This window comes from Geotrypetes seraphini, chromosome 17 (assembly GCF_902459505.1).
Source record: "Geotrypetes seraphini chromosome 17, aGeoSer1.1, whole genome shotgun sequence".
NCBI lineage: Eukaryota > Metazoa > Chordata > Amphibia > Gymnophiona > Dermophiidae > Geotrypetes > Geotrypetes seraphini.
In genome coordinates, this window is record NC_047100.1 from 7641122 (window position 1) to 7657723 (window position 16602).

The following is a 16602-nucleotide window of genomic DNA, read 5'->3' on the forward strand; positions in this document are numbered from 1 at the left end:
CAGAACTGGCTCCTATGTGCTCACTTACCAAAAGAAGCATGTTAAATGTCATACAGATCCAAAATTCAAGATAAAAGAATATTGCAAGCAACATAAACCTCATGTCTGTAATTTGGTTGTCTCTGGTATGATCTGCTACTTCTACTGATTACAATCACTTATGTACTGAGGCCTTCATTAACAGGAAGTGAATTGTTAATCCCTGATGGAAGGGAATTTCTGCTTCTTTAGTTTCCAGTTCTTCATTACATCAGGCCCTAATACCTGGATATTTACCCTAAACTACCTCCTCAATTGTGTGAAGCAATGTTGCAAAGGACTGTAATAATTAGTATTTCATTCTTAGAACATTAGGGTTACCAGATTTTCCCGAAGGAAAATCCAGACCCATTTCCATGCCCACCTAGGTCCTGCCCCCAGCCCCTGTCCGTGCATCGGGACAGCATCCATCACGACGTCGGAGGCTTTTCAAAACCCAAAGTGCCGGGTTTTGAAAAGCCAGCCGGACCCCCCGGACGTGTCCTCAAAAGGTAACACTATAGAACATGCTCAGAGACCTTTGTAGGGTGGGAGGGAGTTAGTGACCACTGGAGGAGTGTATGGGGGGTCATTACTTAATCCCCCCAGTGGTCATCTAGTCAGTTTGGAAACCTTTTTGGCAGACGCTTTTAAAACAGGTCTAGTTCCAGACGTTTAAGTGCCATCCTTGGATGTTCTGGGTAAGGTTTATCACCGCAAGATGTCCAGGTGCTAAGTCCACCTAATGCCTGCACATAACATGTCTCCATCACGCCCCCTTAAACTTTGGGTGCACAGCTTCCAAGAAGCCTAGCAAGATGTCCAAAAAATCTGCTTCGAAAATCAGTACTTGGACGTTTTGGTGAGAAAAACATGCGAGTGCTGATTTATTCTGGGGTGGGTTTTTTTTAAACGTCTTTAAGTGTTTTGAAAATGCCCATAATAGTAATAAGTCTCTCTTCAACCTCCGTCCCCAAGAATACACCTCTAAATGTTCTATTGATTCTTCTTTCACTTCAGATATGCATAATGATTATTGATGGACTTTTGGATCTATCTATAGACCTGCATCATTTTCAATAAACTCTTGCATCAAAATCAGACGCCACAGTTTTCGTTTCTTGTTTCAGTCTCTCCTGTGGAACAATTGGTGAATTCTGTCGACTTGTCTCTTTATAATGTAGAGCTACATTAGGAAGGAAGACGCTTACACATGTAATTGCTGCAGAATCACCATAGATCCATCCTGCTATAAGAGTTTTGGAAATAAAGGACCCCTTTTACTAAATGTTTAGCAGGTGCTTCTGGCATTGGCACGTGCTTTCTGCTGCCACGCCAACAAATAGCTTGCACTTTGCGTTAGGCAAAGGAGCTTAAAGCCACTTTGCACTGCTACGCAGAGGATCTGAAATTTAATCCCCAGGCTAAGCCTCTGCTCCCTAGGCTGGCTGTACAGTTAGTCTTCAGGAAAAAGGGCTCCTCAAGGCTCATGACATGGTATATGTCTTTTTAAATGAGGGAGAGGATGAGAAACAGGTGTAAAATCTCACCCCTCTGTCCAAATGCACCAGAAGCACAGCAGCAGGAGGAAGATAATGCGCTTAAAAAATACACACAATAAAATTAGGTTTATAAGCACCATTTTATTGAAGGATGACAGAACTGCATCATCTGCTAGTATTCAATAACAAAAAAAAAAAAAAAGTCACGTGGTTAAAAATAGGAAAGAAAGATTGTATCCTGTTAACAGCAGAAATGCTAAAATTGCCTTTCACAGAACAAATTCCAAAATATACAACACTGAAAGTGTAGCGGTCAAGCTTCATATTAAACATTAAATAGTAATATATCTTCTGAAACATTATTCACAAAAATGAAAATGTATAAAGTTCACCTTTAGAATGAATTCGCTGTCTCCTCTCTCCACCCAACTTTCCCCCCAAATTCACAATACAAAAAAAAAAAATAACGGTATTTTGTTTAGCAACTGAAGAGCCTTTTGCAGGCTACAGCTTAAGTTACAATTTCTAAGGAAAACAAAAGTATTTTAAAGAACAGAAAACCTGTGGTATTTCATATTGCAGCTATTTTGCAGGAAACGTCCTTGATCCTTATCTAGAAATGGACCAGTGCAAAAGTCAGACTGTTCCCAGCCTCTCCATCTAACACAAATAGAACTGCACGCGAGGGGAGGATGTCCCCCTTGCGAGAGGCACTCTCTCTCTTTCACATGTCTTGGGATGGCTGTGAGAAGCAGGCATTTATCCGCTGTTGTATGCTGGGCTTCTGAATATCAGAATAAATAAGACACCTCCTGAAGGCCACCTTTTTTATTGTTTCTCAGGAAAACCTGTCTGGCTCTGCAGAACACAGGTGTTTCCAGAAGAATCCCGCCAGGTTTGGATCAGTGGGCCCTGCCCTCTAGCACTCTGAACAATTAATGTTAACAACAATAAATGAAAACAAACACCTTTAGGGAAAAAAAAAATACTGCCATTGTAGGTTTCCCAAAAGGCAAAAATCTTAGTACCAGAATTTTTCTAGTTAATTTTAGGATGCAGCATGCCTTCATTGTCTTGCTGGATTTATAAAGAAGGAATCAGAACAAAATAAAGTTTTATTTTGAAATGTATTTTACAAAAATATATTTTCCAAATGCTAGTTTAGATAAACAAAACTTCCTTTAGCTCACTCAGTTTCCTCCCTTACTTTACCCTAATAAGTTAAGGAAAAATGCCCTTTGAAATAGGGTTTGGCTAACATTTTATGATAATCACACAAAAATCAGGACAAATATCAATACTTAAAACCAGAAATAATTTTACTAAAGTCGTCAGGACAGGAGGTCCCCAATATTCTAATACACAAGCACTGCCAGGCATAGAAAGGGCATATATACCCAGAGGTCCACTCACTTTCAGCTTGAACAGCAAAGAATACTGTAAGGAAGAAAAAGACATTCAACAAGGAAAATCTAACAACGCTGTAAGGAAAAAGAATACAAACGAATGTGTGGGTGCCAACACAAAAAAATATCTTTAGCACATTGGCAGAAGAAAATCTTGGCATTAAATGGTCACCATTTTTTTTCATAAAAATTTACAATTCAGGGCAAACATGTAATAAGTTTAAAAATGTAATTTGGTAATAAGTCATATTAAGCCACCCGTGTCCAAGAAAAACACATTTTGCCCAAGCTCTCTCACAGTGTCTGGCACAGATGGTTCTTGATTTCACAAGCTAGGACTTATTGAAGTCCATGCTTTAACTAGGCTCTCAACTGAAATGGACATGAGAATATGCCAACAAATTGTGTTCAAGCAGCATTACTGGCATCTACAGTATTTCATAGTTCAGTACTTTGTCCTTTCTTTTTTTCCTCTCATGCAATTTCTCTTACAGCTCCGTTCCATTTAAATGTGTTTATTCCCTGAATCTGTTCTTCAGTCGTCTGACAAACCCATGCTTCACAATTATTAAAGTGGCATCTACGGAAGAGCCGAGGGCCAGCACCTCTACACCACCCTGGAGTCATTTGCAAAACCATTTTAACACGATTGCCTCTCCAAGAATGAAAGACATTAGAACCAAAAAAAAAAAAAAAAAAGGGAGATCTGAATGATTTTCCTGACTGATCCAAAACATTTTGCTAGTGCTCCCACATGGAATCATCTTCCTATTTTTCAAGATACCTGGTTATCCCATTCTCTCTTATGTCGGTCCTGGGTACCTGGAAAAAAGTTGTTTTACTGTGATTTTCACTGAACCTGGCTGTTTCGAGGCCTTTAACCTGGATTAAAGCATTTATAATTCACACTATCATTTTAAAGACATTTTCTGCTGTCCAGTAATCAGAAACATTTTTATCCCAGTTAAGGAACCAAAATCTCAATTTTTGCACTTTTAAACTGCTTCCAAGCATCATGTTTTCTCTTTTTCATGGCTTTCCTGTACAAAGTTTGCTTCTTTGCTATTTGAATTTCAAACAAACAAATATAAAATGTTCCCAAAATACAAACTCATGTATAACAGTGATTTCAGAAAGCCTTCATGATTCCTAATACTTCTTAGTCACACAGAGCAATGAGGGCAAAATTCATTAGAAGGCTGGTATTCCTTTTGGCATAAAAAGTGATTTTAGACAGAACATATGTACCTTTGCTCTAAATTTTATGAACCGATTTTTCTTGCATTTAGTATAAAGTACTTGAGAAGCCCCAAAATGATCAACTGAAACCTTTTGTAGCTAGGTATTTGCTCCATAGAGCTGACCTGAAAACCAAATCTGATGTAACTAAGGAGGCTGGAAAGAAGGTCCAAACTAGCCCCTGCGCAATGATAAAGCCATGAAAGTTGCTTTTACAAGTTAACAAAATACATGTTGCTATAATCACCTCAATCTTATTACAAATTCAGAGAGGTCCTGGAAGCCATAATCATGGACCCTCATTTCATCAGAAGGCGGTTAAATTACTGCCAACAGTCATCCTGCAAATATTATATACCAAATCGCCCAACTAGCTTTGTGCTCTTAAAATGCAAACTTGAAAACCGAGAGTGTGCCTGCACTTGAAGATCTTGGCGAAACATTCAAACGTCAAACTTCTGAACTTGGACAACGCGGGTTAAATGCGAGATCAAATTTCGTCATTTGTGCTCTTCCTAACTAGAACCTAGTGTGCAGAAACAGCAAAGCTACAAAAAGTTACCTTGAAGCCGTAACACTTGAAAGGTACACAGCAGGACAAACTGGGAATGTTACGAGCCTCCCCACCTTCCCCAGAGTGGAGAACAGGAAAAGCTGCTCACAACATCCAGGTGAAGGTTCATGGTATTCAATGCTGACAAGTGTATGATCTTATTTACAGCGCCAAATCAAAACAGGAGTTCTCAACAGCAGGGTCTAAGCGCCTTAACGGGAGAAAGTGAGCTCCTGACTTCTGCAGAAAGATATGCAATACATTAAATCTATAACTTTGTTGAAATTATTATTCAGGGAAATAGTTCAGCAAGTAAAAAAATATTGGCATCAACCTGTCACAAGGCTTCCTTCAGCTTCATAAATACATCCTCCCAACAGGACTCTAAGAGCCAAGTACCAGGGAAGGACAGGCAGGTCTACAGAATAGGCAGTGGAAACACATTTGCATACACTCATGCATTATTTACTGGAGACATCCTAAAAAAAACTGATTGGCTATGGGGGTCAATAGGATTGACCTGGAACCCACTGCTTTAGGGAAAAGGTAACCAGTGTATTATAAATGTCCTGGTATCAGCCTATTCCAGTACACATGGTTAAGGAAACAGATACAGGAATGCTAACTGCCAGTAGCTAAAGACAAATATTCTATGCTGGTTTCCTGTATTCAAATGATTTCTTCCAGAAGATCAGAAATAACTTTTGATAGGCTCTTTTCAGTTTAGGACAAACAGCCTCTTCCTTCAGTATTAAGAGAAGGCCCTGACAAACGAGGACCACTGTAAATAAATATGGCTCAACCATGGAATGATGTTAGACACATCAGAGCTAGTATTAGTCGGAAAAATGGAAGTCTATATGGGAAGATTTCGCTCCATTTGTTGCAAGGACCTGTAGGGCTTAAAAATAAATAAATAAATCTGTCCCGCCACCTCCCCCCATGTTATATTAAAAATAGGTCATCAGATTTCAATTTACATCCAGATCAAAACAAAAAGTGTATACACAATGATGTAATCTCCAATGGAATTGCACATTATTATCTAGAACAAAAGTCTATGGAACAGAAAAGCTAGAGAACGTCAGATGTAAGAACTCAGGATTTTTTTTTTTTTAAAGTCAAATTAGATTACTTGAACAAATCATTTCATTATCATGAAATACTTGAAGATGCATTCTTCATATAAACTGCATCCATTTTAACAACTACTCTTGTAATGCAGTTTGTCACCATTCACCAGCAAAAAACAAACAAACCCCCAAGCCTCAGAAGGATGAAGTTTCTGTGCCCAAAATCTCTCTCATTGCCATCAAAATCAGAATTGTGATTTAGTTGTGGAAATGTTTGGTTAACTTTCTTTGAATTTCTTGATGTAGTTATCTTGGCTTATGTTCTCTCACTCTTTCCGCTGAAGTGGACTAAAATATATTTTTGGGGGGTTATCGTATATGTATATGATAATTGATATAAATACAAAAACTGAGGCACATTTTCATCTACTAGAAAATATTGATAAAGCTATTTTAAAACAAAATAATAATTTTTTTTTGGGGGGGGCAATTACAAAGGGCAGGCAATTCTCAAACTTCTAAAATTTGTTGCCTTAAAACTCGGAAAGCAGAATACTGAACTTAGACCCAAGGCTCTTGATATGTTACTTAAGTACAGCCATATTTTCATGAAAAGTCAGTCTACTGGTAGATTTCAGAATTGGAGGACGGAGCAGATATGAGAAGGGTAATTCTATAAAAGGGGTGTGTACTCTAACCAATTAAAATACTACCAGAAGTAGGAGTGCGCTTTGTCACTTACATGACGATGTGGTCACATAACACATGTAAAAAATGACTTCTTACAAAACTGGGCATGAAATGATGGTACATACCTAGGTGCCCCACTCATGCCCATGTAGATTATAACTTACTATCATTTACGGGCATACTTAAATATTCGGTGTAAGTGTCCGTATTTTATGAAGTAAGTGTCTGGCTGCCTTTATCAAATAGGCTTCACATAGACACTTTAAATTAGGTACCCCCTTATAAAACTCTCTCTAGTTGTCTACAGACCCAACAGATACTCTCACTACCCCTCTCTCCTCCAGACTGAAATTTCAGAGAGTGTACAATTTAAATGTCATGCTAATGAAAGAAATCAAGAGAACTATAGTGTTATTCTGACTGCATAAATAAAGTTATAAAATACAGGCACTTTATAATGCACCCAATTAGTTTTACCCTTTCCCCCACCCCCAACTTGTAGCTTTGTGCATCGGTGTCTCATGCCCTCTACTGATCAGCAGGTCACCATCAGACGGAATAAGAAATAAGATGTGTGATGCTACAAGCTAGAAGGATTGACGTAGCTTACAGGTAAATCTGCATAACCTTGAAGCTGGCCCATGGCCGATTTCTTACTATTAGACAAGAATGCTATTTTCAGCCTGGGCTGAAAATATTAAGCTGAAATTAGTTTCCAAAGCAGTGGGCACAACATGAAATGTCTTAAAGGACTAATATAATTCTCTTTCGGAAGTCCACCGGGCTCCTAGACTACTGCAATGAGTAATTTGCTCACATCTGTTGGACCTACATACATGCTTCTAGTCAAGAAGCTGAACAGTAAAAATATCAATTCACAAATCAAAACTTTTTTGGCACTTTTCAACTAATTGTTGGGACACCATCAAAATTAACAAACCAAATTCTGAGGGAGGAAAAAGTTTGTCAGCCATAGACACGTAGAATAAAGTTATAAAATTAAATCTAATCAAAACAAATAGACATATATATATATATACACACACAAAATTCAGAACATGAGAGCAAAATATCACAGTGCATCAATATTGTGAAAGTCATGTGTTCAACTATTGCACAAAAATTTACACCTTGCTATGTTCAGAGAAATGCAAAGTATAGAGCATTCATAACTTCCTGTTGATCAGAACACAGATTTTCCCCTCTCTCTTTGCAGATATAACTGTCATTTAACTCCATATCTGCTTGGATCTTATACTGTACAATGGTGTGGATAATCAGTTAGACTACTGTAATATGCCCAAAACTTGCAACTATGCAGCCAAGTCTTCCCAGGCACCAGAGAATCTAATTTTTGGCTAGTTGCAGTGTCTGGCATCTTTACTTATACTGGATCAATTTGAAATGTCAAGGGAAGGCCAACATTTCAGGGGACAGTAGAAGGTAAGGGTCCAATTTTAATGACAGGAGAGAGGTTGACTTGAAAGATCTTTTGGGCTTTTCTCCTCACTTCATCATCTGAAGAGAGGCTATCCACCTTGATGACCCTGAATTTCAGAAGATTAAGTTTTTTCTTAGCAAGTTCTGAATTATTTTGTATTGGAATGGAACCATTACTTTTCTTCAATGGTGGTATTTTTTGCACTTCTTCCCCCCTTTTCCTCTTCTGTCCAAGGTTTTTCTGATTACTATTACTATCTTTACTTTGGGTTTTGCTCACAGGCGGTACTTCCTTTGCTTTGCTTTTGGAGACCTTAGATTGGGTTCCACCACTTGAGCTCTGAGAAGAGCAACCCATAATGCGACCATTTAAGATGCCAGAGGCTTTGCAAGCATTGCTCTCCTTCAGTATTCTTCCATTGGGTCCTTTTATCAGGGTGCCATTCAGATGTCTTGAAACTATACTGACAGAGTCAGGTGCCTTCTTAATTAAATAGTGACACCCTTTGGCCTCTATCGGTCTTGACACCATTTTAGTTGCCTTTCCCACTGAAGACTGCCTTGAGGAACCCGATGAAGTAAGGAGCTTTAGCTCTGCTGGTGCAACTCCTATAAGCCTCTGTTTATATTTTCCATCCAAAGAAGACGCTGTAGCCTTCAGAGGGACCAAGGTTTCCAAAACAACAGATAGTCTCACTGCTGGATATACACCAGGATACATGTTGGCAGGAAATCCCACTGTTGATGTTTTTGATGCATCCGATCCAGTCTGTTTCAATGATCTTAACAAAATATTTGTGGAACTACTTTTTGACGTAGGTCTGGATGAAACTTTACATGAACTTATTGTGATACCCCCCGATGTACTGGATACCTTAGCCGAGGATGGACCTTTTGATTGATTTTTAGAACATTCTGGTATAGTAGCAGTCAGTTTAGAATTGTTTAGGTCCATTTCTGTTTGGGTAGGGGTGTCTGCTGTACAGGAGTTATAGCCATATACATCTTTACTTCTTAAGATTGTGGGTTGATAGCCTTCATCACGGAGACCTTGGAGAAAAGCTACCAGCTTTGTTTCAGTGTCCGTAAGGTCTTTGGACATTGGGTTAAAGACCCTGAGGGCATCTTCCAGTGCCTTCTGTCCCGCAGATGAGATTCTTGACCAAGAATGAACAGCCTTTTGTTCCACATGGTCCACTTCAACATTCATGGCATTAGGATGGAGGGCAACTTCAACAAGTTCCAAACAAGTTCAAAATAAGTACTGCAGAGAAAGAAAATTAAGATAGAAAGTTTAAGTTGATTCTTAATGTTTTTAAGTATCTTCTATTATTGGTTCATCAAGCTCTACAGATTTGTTTCATCATAAGGAAATGATTGCTAGGTTTGCTATGCATTCCCCTACTCTTGATTCTTTGTCACCCTTTGCTGATGGCTAGTTACAGTTATACCACCTTGATGCTATTAAAGATAATGGATGCGATGGACCAAGATAATAAATAAAAACCCCAAGCTTTCTTGAAATCAGGTAAGCATGTAGGATCTCTATGGAAGAGTGGATGGCATGGATGAGCAGACTGGATAGGCCACATAGATTTATCTTCATCCATTTTTCTATTTGTCCCCACCAAAGTCATCATAGACACACCCTACCCTCTCCCCTGGCCCTACAGCAACCTCCCAAAATATACAAACAGAATAATTCACTTATTCCCAATGTCATCCCTCCTGCAGGGACACAAAAGTATTATTAAATTGTACTGTTTTAACTCAAAACAGAAAAAAAACAAGCATCCTGGCCTACAACATGGGTCACACAAAGTTTTTCCAAGCACAGATAGCAGCCGCCGACCTGATGGCGAGTAGCAATCCCCTGACATTCCAATGCACACCTTATTGCCCTTCATATCATCTTTGGGGGTCAGCACTCTTGCTTGGTTCAGCAGTTTCTATGAAATTAGCAGGATCCTGATCTGGCAACGAATTCTGGTAGACGACACTCTAAATGAAATTAAGACCTTTAAACATTAAATTGTGATGATTAGGGTAAGACAACCGGGCAAACAAAGGAGTGGTGACAACCAGACACATACCACAGGTGTTGCAAAGTAGGTGGCTTACCAAACCAAAACCAAATTTAGAACAGAACTTGTTGTTTTAAAATGCTTGTTCTCTAAAAAGTCATTTTTTAAAATTGTTCATCGCTTAGAATGTTTTATATAGGTGATTCATCAAATAATAAACTTGAACTTGAACTAAATGACCTGACATGGCAACATTTTGGCTACAGACTACTTCATGGGTCAAAACTGATCATATACAGCCAGTAACAAAATGTATCCACACACAAATGGAAGGGGAGGCTCCACAAAACGCCAAATCTTTTAGGAAATTAGAAGTTTAAAAGAATAAAAATTCCTAAAATTCCCCACAACTCATTTGTTTGTAAACTACTAGAAAATAAAAAGAAAGAAGGAAAACTCAATTCAGCTTCTGCAGAGCCATGGGAGAATTTCCATGAGACAAAAAAAAAAAAAAAAAAAAAAAGATGGGTCACATTGAGGCAGGCACAAGACTGGAAAGTCCAAGCCCACATTGGGCTATATCTGTCATGCCAACTTTATAAAATGGTCTGTCACCTTGTTTTTCAAATATTGTGAGCCAATTGTGTGCATGGTAACAACTGAGAAAATGGCTGCCAACTAATGTTTTGGAAAAAAGGCACTGCCATAAGATACAACCCTGAATGAACTTTTAAGAATTAAAAAAAATAATCTGGACCATTGTTTCCTCTAAGCTGAGTGGGGATCCTCCAACTGCAATGCCACCAGTAGGGGGTAGAGCTTCAATAATTATGTTTTCAATCACTAACGACTGGCATGTTCCCTGGATTCTTGCAGTTACCTGTCCATCACTATTGAAAAAATGTGATACTGAAAGAGCACCCCCTACTGGCAGGGCTGTCGGTCGAGGCCTCCTGCTCAGCTTAGAGCAGTGGTCTTAAACTCGCAGCCCGCCAGGTCCTATTTTGAGGCCCTCGGTATGTTTATCATAATCACAAAAGTAAACTAAAACAGTTTTTTGATCATATGTCTCTTTAGCTATAAATGACAATATTATTATTAAGACAGCCAAAAGGCCAGATTTATAAACTATAAAGAGTTTTACCTCATGCAAAATTGTCATTTCTTTAATAAGGCATTAACTATTTTTTTCTGAGACCCTCCAAGTACCTACAAATCCAAAATGTGGCATGCAAAAGGAACAGTGATTTAGGCCTACTCCTAGTTATTTAAACATTAATAAGCAAAGGGATCAAAGACAGAATATACAGTATATGGTTTACCAGTGAATGGTTGAAACGCTTGTAAAAACCCAAAATATGAATGATAAATGCAAATTTTCTATCTAAAATCCAAGTTACTACTAAGTCAAAACACAAGCTGAGGAATACAACAAAAATATATGAACAACAAATTACTTGATTAAAGTAATGCAACTGATGGATCTTCTACCACTATTCACAAGATCTTATTATGCTCCCAAAGTTGTGAAGGGCATTAGACAAACCAACTTCATCCTGCAGTTACAAGTTAAACAGGGGAAAGGGTGGGGGTGGATGGGAGTTCTGCTTGATATTGTAAAACTTGATGATATTTTGTCGTTATCTTTGTTTTGCTGGCTTCCTGTTGAAGTGCATTATGTGCTGTTGGTGTGTATTGCTTGTTGGATTTATTATCAATAAAAATTGTTTGAAAATAACAGGGGAAGGAGTGCAAACACTGGGGAACCTGCACAGGGCACCAACATCAAGCTCAGTCTGCAAGAAGCATGGGAAAGATACATTTAGTTTTACAATAGTCATGGAGTTTAATACAGAACTTGGTAATAAGAAATGGGATGGGGCCTGGGTGGTGGTTTCTATTGCTCTCATACAAAGAAAAGTTGAAACTGGAGAGGTCTGGTGCACTATAACAAATATTGTGCATACTGGAACAAAATGCAACAGGTTGAATACTTTCTATGTTTCAAAGTGGATGAATCTCAACTGGGCTGACTCCATCAGCCATTTTGGTCTTTACGTGGCATCAGTCTATCAGTACATGAAGAGTGCATGTTTTTGGTGCCTTCATGAACTATAAGACCAAAAATCAAGTCCGTTACTTTTTTTTGTAAATCTGTCCATTAGACTCTTTCCATATCTGGTGCCTTATCGTCCCATACTTCTCTCTACATAATCTAACCCATGAAATTTAACAGCATGCAAAATGTATGCAAGTTTCCATGAGAAACAGCTCTGTATCACAGGGGGTTGACCTGGATAGCTTCTCTGCTATATGGAAAAAAAACCCCACAGCATTCAAATATTTGAACAACTTAAGAATCCTGTAGCAATGAGATTTAAGTTAACAGTGGTAAGTCTTCCTTTCTCCTATAATGCGAGAGGGCCTGTAGTGATCCACATGCAGCCATTACATAAATAATGTATTGGCTGATACTGATATTACACATTTTTCCTGTGTTGTAGGAAAATTGTATCCATGCATAAATTACTATAGTCCCATTGAAGGGTAACTTTTGAGGGTTTTTTTTAACTTGGTTTTAAATAATAAAGCGCTTTATAAAACCTTTAAAGCTACACTCAAAAGTCAGTGGACTCTTTACAACTATACTACTCTCTGCTATTTATCACATCACCAACCATCTCTATACGAGATATACAGCTACCAGAACAAGCCTTTGGGCATACTTAACAGAATCACAGCATCAAAACCTCCAAACACTCAAAATGTGCTGACCTATGAAAGCAAATGGCCAAAGTCAGTTTCCATCCTTAAATTTAAGCAAATGTGTGATGAACAGAAAGAATGAGAGTTCACCAGCACACAGGAGAAGCAACAGAACTCATGAAAAAAGAGAAAAAAAAGTTCTTATTTAAACCAGCAAATAAGGGAAAACCAAACGGGCTATAAAGCACAAATAGTGAGAAAAACATATTTACTTCAGAAAACAAAAGCAGATAAAAAATCTGACACATGAATCATTAAGAGGTGAATATAAGCCTAAATATGAGTGATCAATAATTGCAGCATATGATACTGGATTACAGACAAGCTGCTTTAAAGTTAGCATAGAAAGTAATGGTAGAACAATAGTCACATCTCATTACTGTGTGTGAAATGCTGATGTAAGCTATACAGAAAGAACAATAAAGCTAGCATGTTTCGTCCAAGGAAACTACAGTATGTAAACACTATAACACTTGTGCAGGAAAACACTGGACTTAGGATGTTGAGAACCATGTAGAATGAAGTTGTGGTCACCTGGACATTCATTCCTGTTATCACCACTAAAAAGACCGAGTCAAGAAAACTGGTAAAAGAGAAAGACACAAGAACAGCCTTACTAACAAAAGTATCAATGATTGTCAAGTAGCTACTCTGTATTTTGGAGAAAGAGAAGATCCTCAAGCACTAACAAATGTAATGAAAGACCAAGAAACTGTGGTGAAGAGATACAGAAACTGTAACACCATCAATCCGATTAAAAAAAGCCCAAATAGAGTCCTAAATAACAACATTGTCATCTACATTTTATTAACATTTTGAATTGGTTCATCCAGATACTGTGGTTGTGAGTTCAAAGAAGCGTGGGATGAACACAGAGGATCTAGAATCAGAAAATAATATTAAATATTGAACTAAGGCCAGTACTGGGCAGACTTGCACGGTCTGTGTCTGTATATGGCCATTTGGTGGAGGATGGGCTGGGGAAGGCTTCAATGTCTGGGAGGGTGTAGATGGGCTGGAGTAGGTTTTAACTGATATTTCGGCAGTAGGAACCCAAGCACATTACCGGGTAGAGCTTTGGATTCTTGCCCAGAAATAGCTAAGAAGAAAAAATTTAAATTGAATCAGGTTGGGCAGACTGGATGGACCATTTGGGTCTTTATGTGCCGTCATCTACTATGTTACTATATGTTACTTTCCTTGTGTTTGCCTGTATATATTACATTTTATAAATTCCAGGCAGCAGCTCTCTTGATGCAATGCAAGAGGAGCATTGAGAAATTAAAATTTTGTACGTACCCCAACAAAGGTATAAAGTTCATTCCTATGATGGCATTTATCCGATTTGGTAGAGTAGGAAGATAGGGGGAACAGAGGCGAAAGAAATGATTTTGCTCAGAAGAGGGGAGGAAAGGGATAAACCACATTATGAAAACAGCAGGAAAGAGATCCTCAAGAGAAAACCAAGAATGTAGGAGCAATAAGTAGATATATAGGGCTGTTAAAAAGAGGTAAGCTGGTGACACGTCTGCTTACCTCTATTCTCAAAATTCAGCATTCCTGTGACCTGAGATTGCTAAACATGTGCTCCTAAATTTCAATGTTAAGAATGATATTAATGGGGCCTCCTGAATTAAGAGATCTCCTGAATATCATTGCCAACTGGTCTTGGCCTACATGACTTTTGGTGAGGCCTCAAGACGTCCAGCCCCCCCCCCCCCCCCAAAAAAAAAAAAACTTCTTGGCACCAGAAGATAAAATGCATTAAGAAATATAGGTCCAACCCCCTGCAATTGTGTCTCTGGAGTAACGAAAAAAAAAAAAAAAAAGATCTGGAGTGGTTAAGGCCATGCCCCAGAAAATATATGTGGGGGGGGGGCTGGTGGGTGGGCAGAGAAAAAGCAGAGCCCTCCCCCAAGAGGAGGCCGCGAGACAAAGGCACCTAAGCTGGGGAGCAGCAGCAGCAGGACTCAGAGCCATTTACCTGCATGGACAAGAGGAGGAAAAGAGAGCGCTGGCCACCGGGGGGAGCGGAAAGAGGGGCATCGCTCGGGGAGGGGGAGGAGGAGACGGGCGGCGGCGGCTCACCTCTGCCAGGCCGGGAGGACGCGTCTCGCGTGCTCGGCCTCCCCCTCAGAGCCCGGGCGGCCGCACCCCGGAAGCCAAAGCGTCGGCGAACAACAGCCGCTGCCGAGGCCCGCGCCTCTCCGCCTCGGTTCCTGCAATATGGCCGCCCGCTGAGCGCCGGAAGTGGCTCGCGGCTTCCGCTTCCGCTTCCTCCCCTCCCCTGACAGCGTTAACCTCGGTCACGGCCGCCTCCCGCGCGCCGGGAGGCGGTCGCCGGCCCGGCCACGCCCACTCGGCCCGGCCACGCCCACTCGGCACTCCCCCCCCCCCCTCGTCCTACTCGTCACACCCAGCTGCCCAACCACCTCGCTCAAGTTGATGTTGCAGCCACGCCCACTCACGCGCCAGTCACTTCCCGCTTAAACTTGCCACCAGGACTGGCTGGAGCCGGAAAGGCGTCCACGCGACGAGCCCTCTTGAGCTCCCATCCCAGCCACTGAGTCACTGCTAAGGCGGGAAAGCAATGGACAGGACTCAGTTTTGGCAGCACTGCCCACACACAGCTTGCTAGGGCCCTGCTTGGGGCACCCACTCACCAGTTCAACCGTACCACCTCCTACTCAAAGCTGGCTATATCCACTCACCAGTTCAGCTACTCCCACTCAGATTTGCTACACTCAGTCATCCTTTCAGTCACTTCCCACTCAAACTTGCTATAGCCACTCACCAGTTCAGCCACTCTCACTCTTATCTTACTACTTCTACTCACCAGCCCTAACACACCCACTTAACAGCATCACCCCAACCACTTTCAGTCTCCAGAAAAGATATTCCCACTCAGTTCTTTCATTCCTAAATACCACTCCAGCTTCTTCCACCCACTAGTCCTAATCTTCCCATTTCCACCTTGTCCTAACTACTCCCTTTCTCCAACTCAGCCTGCATCACTCCTCACTAACACTCCCACTCATCAATCAGTTACTTATATTGTATCCTAATACGGTCACTCAATTTTCTCTTCTATTTACTAGCCCCATCACACCCACTCCTTACAATACTCCCACTTACCAGTCCCATTCACCATCCCAGACATCTCTCTATAATGCCAAAACTAGTCACCAGCCCACTCACAATTTAGTCACTGTCAGTTCATGCTGCCACTTACACAATGGTGTTCCCCTCACAGTCATAAGCCCAGCTACTCCCATTTCAACATGCAACTCCCACTCAGTTCTCCTACTCCCATTCATCAACTGTACCATGGCCACTTACCTATCACTAGTCCAGATATTCCTAACCACAAATCCCACTCCATGCTACTACTCCCAGTCATCAGCCTAGCTATTCCCACTGCTATGCCCCATCATTCTCATTCACCAGGCCTACTTCTTTCATTTAGATATGGCACTGTCATTCACCAGTTCAACTACCCTCACTCCAATCCTACCTCTCCCATCCATGACCCCACTCAAACTTCCCACTCTGACTACACATTCCCCTCAGTATAGCTGCTCCCACTCACAATCCCGCCTCTTCCGTTCACATTTGCTATGCCTACTCATCCCACTCACAAACCAAGCCACCCTCATTCTCCAGCGCAGCTACTCTGACTACAGTATACCCCTCTGCTCTCACTCAATCCAGCACTGCGACTCACAGATGCAGCTACTCCCACTCACCAGCATCTTCATAGTCCACTCCTTGCTGTCACTAGTCACTCACCAGTTCTACTGCCCCCGCTCTATCCTGTCTCTGCCTCTCACCAGTTTTGTTATTCCATCTTGCCACTCCCGTTTACTAATCTTTTTGCTCCACTCAGTAGTC

General features: G+C 40.5%; 2 protein-coding genes across 5 annotated transcripts in view; both read right to left on the reverse strand.

The window, feature by feature from the left end:
- LOC117351099 (phosphatidylinositol 4,5-bisphosphate 3-kinase catalytic subunit gamma isoform-like) overlaps window positions 1-15053 on the reverse strand; it is a 38790-nt gene extending 23737 nt beyond the window's left edge. For all 4 annotated transcript variants that reach the window (XR_004537325.1, XM_033925869.1, XM_033925867.1 and 1 more), the window contains exon 1: window positions 14800-15053. The gene's annotated coding sequence lies outside the window, so the exon portion shown is untranslated. The remainder of the gene's footprint in view (window positions 1-14799) is intronic.
- Window positions 5772-14834, reverse strand: CCDC71 (coiled-coil domain containing 71). Its single transcript, XM_033925870.1, has 2 exons — window positions 14696-14834; window positions 5772-9185 (listed from the first exon to the last, which is right to left on the reverse strand). The coding sequence occupies exon 2, from the start codon at window positions 9129-9131 to the stop codon at window positions 7908-7910; it is 1224 nt and encodes a 407-aa protein (XP_033781761.1). The 5' UTR covers window positions 9132-9185; window positions 14696-14834; the 3' UTR covers window positions 5772-7907.
- Window positions 15054-16602: the final 1549 nt, after the last annotated feature.

Bases quoted from the DNA above. Each gene is read 5' to 3' on its own strand.
- CCDC71 (XM_033925870.1), bottom strand. From the start codon at position 9,131: ATGAATGTTGAAGTGGACCATGTGGAACAAAAGGCTGTTCATTCTTGG.